Genomic DNA, 2,410 nt, shown 5'->3' on the forward strand with positions numbered 1-2,410 from the left:
CCGACTCACTGGTTCATCTTACCGGCCGGCGAGATCGGTACACAAAGCGCCACCATGATCCACCGAACCAAACCGAACGGCCAACGCGCCACCTCCCCAGTCGACCAAGGTTGAACACTTTGTCCGGCAGCTTTTGTTATGTATTTGATTTCCGAGACTAGTTTATTGCTTGCTTCCACTGCTTGTTATTAGCATATGTTTTTTTTTGTAATGCCTGCTAGATATTCCCCTCGAGAATGCCTACGAAGAATCTCGGAGGCAAAATATCTTGCAGAATATGATAATTGCAGCCAAGCTCGGCATACTGTGGAATGGGACAAAATCACCGCACCCCAAGTCGTTGCCGAGATTTTTCACACGTGTGATGTGCCGCCAAAAGGACGATTCCGTGGGGCAGCTGCTGAAGAAGGTATTTAGCCGCACTGCTCAAATTTCATATGTCTTGTTTGCTGATTGATTTGATGAACTTTGATTTGCAGCAGCTAGCCACTGCTCATGTTCCTAACAAAGACAGTGAGCGCGCCAGTGATGCAGACATTGGTAGAAAGGAGGCGGGATTTGGTCCTATTGTTCTAGCAAGCAATCATTTGAGGGGCCGCCTAGGATCAGCACATCTGGATCCTCCTGAGCTCAACATTAAGGAGGTAATTTTATAATAGTGTTTTAAACATGACATAATCTAATGTACTGAAAGAGATCAAACTGTCAACAGGAGTGGAGTGGTATAGATGGTAGAGATATAGATATAGATTTCAGATTTCCTAATTTTTTCTTGAAAATAGGGTCGCCCCGGCCTCTGCATCCAAATGATGCACCCACCCTTTTATTGCAATGTTTTAGACTCCATTTAAGGTTTAGAAACTCATGGGTTGCTGAAAGTGGTGACATGAATCAACCAACATATTTCCTTTTAATCTGCTGATTGATTTTATGCATGGCAAATCGCAGAAGCAAGTGACTGCTCATGTCCCTGCCAAGCAGCATTGTAGCACAGATGTCCAGAGTTCTAGTGATGCAAACGTTTGTAGGAACAAAACAGAAGGATGTGGCACTGGGGAAGCTAAGATTAGGCGTCTTCAAAAGGACTTGGATGTGGCCACTTGGCGGAACAAAGAAATGAACCGAGGATGGAATTCTACAATTCAAGATGGCCTACATGCTGTTGCTGATCTGCAGAAGCTAGTGGCTGGCAACTTGGTTACCGCTTTGGCTGATGCAGATGTCCATGAGATCAACTGGACGATCTTGGAACAGTGAAAGCACGAGCGTAAACTCTGCACTCATCTTTGCGGGTAGATGATTTTCAAAGGGTGATGCAAGAGCCGCTATATGAATAGATTGTTGTTTTCAGTTGATGATGTCCCTGGTTCTTTTGTTTACTTATGTCTTTGGTAGTACTTAGGGGAACTAGCTTGTACAAGTATTTTTTTCCGATAAAGTTGTACAAGTAAATGGCACATGCTTCGCATGTTTGACCAATTAAGTTAAAAAGCTTCACAAAATCCTGCTATCATGTAGGCGGGCTTGCATTGGCTTTCAACCCAAGTGACTATTGACTGCAATCTGTAATATGTACCCCTCTGTTGCACTTAATGGTATCCAAGCCCTTGGGCCCCCCTCCTTTGTTAAAAAAAAGATCGAATTCTTATTGCGTCGAAGTTGTTTCACTAAAAAAAAGAGCCCTCACGTGCAAGGCACGTGTATATATACTAGTACTAGTAGAGATGGTACACCTAGACATTAGAGATTTGTTTGTTTTAAAGATATTTTTAATTGTGTACAAGATGGAAAATATAACTTTAGGCTATCCACAATGTTGCTATTGCCAAATCTGATACGATGGTGAATTTGGCTTTGGTGTGAAATATAGCAATAGCTCCACAATGTAGTGGTTCCAAATATTTATAACGTGGGTCCCGCCATCAAGCTAAAACAACACATAAAGCCAATATGGAACTACTCTCACAATGTAGGGAACTAGTTCCAAATGCCAAAAGTGAAATTTGGCATCGGAGCACCTATTTGCTCCGGTTCCCTGTTTTTCTGGTTTTGGAACTACCTCTACAATGTATGGAACTAGTTCAAAAAGCCAAAAATCAAATATGGAACCACTTTTGGCTACACGTTGTGGATGGTCTTAGCAAATTCCTAGTATTTTTCATGGTCGATGTAAAAGAAGTATTTTTCATGGTTGATGTAAAAAAAACAAGTTTTTTTCATGGTCGATGTAAAAAAAGAGAGAAAACGTGTCTCATAAAAAGCCTTATGGTTAGCACAATTTTTTTACGGAGTAACTCTTTTTTACATAGCCCAAATTACTATTCGATTTTCCATTGAAATATTTTATGTGTATAAAGCAAGCGAAGAAGTACACATGCATTTTTCGTTTTATTCTTTTTTGACATTTCAA

The 2,410-nt window shown here is 41.0% G+C and overlaps 1 protein-coding gene across 1 annotated transcript; it reads left to right on the top strand.

Moving 5' to 3' along the window:
- The first annotated feature begins 277 nt into the window (after positions 1-277).
- On the top strand, positions 278-2,000 carry LOC139831533 (uncharacterized). The gene is made up of 4 exons (XM_071820829.1): positions 278-409; positions 480-644; positions 949-1,020; positions 1,974-2,000. Exons 1-4 carry the CDS (start codon positions 278-280, stop codon positions 1,998-2,000), a joined length of 396 nt encoding a protein of 131 aa, XP_071676930.1.
- Positions 2,001-2,410: the final 410 nt, after the last annotated feature.

This window comes from Lolium perenne, chromosome 5 (assembly GCF_019359855.2).
Source record: "Lolium perenne isolate Kyuss_39 chromosome 5, Kyuss_2.0, whole genome shotgun sequence".
NCBI lineage: Eukaryota > Viridiplantae > Streptophyta > Magnoliopsida > Poales > Poaceae > Lolium > Lolium perenne.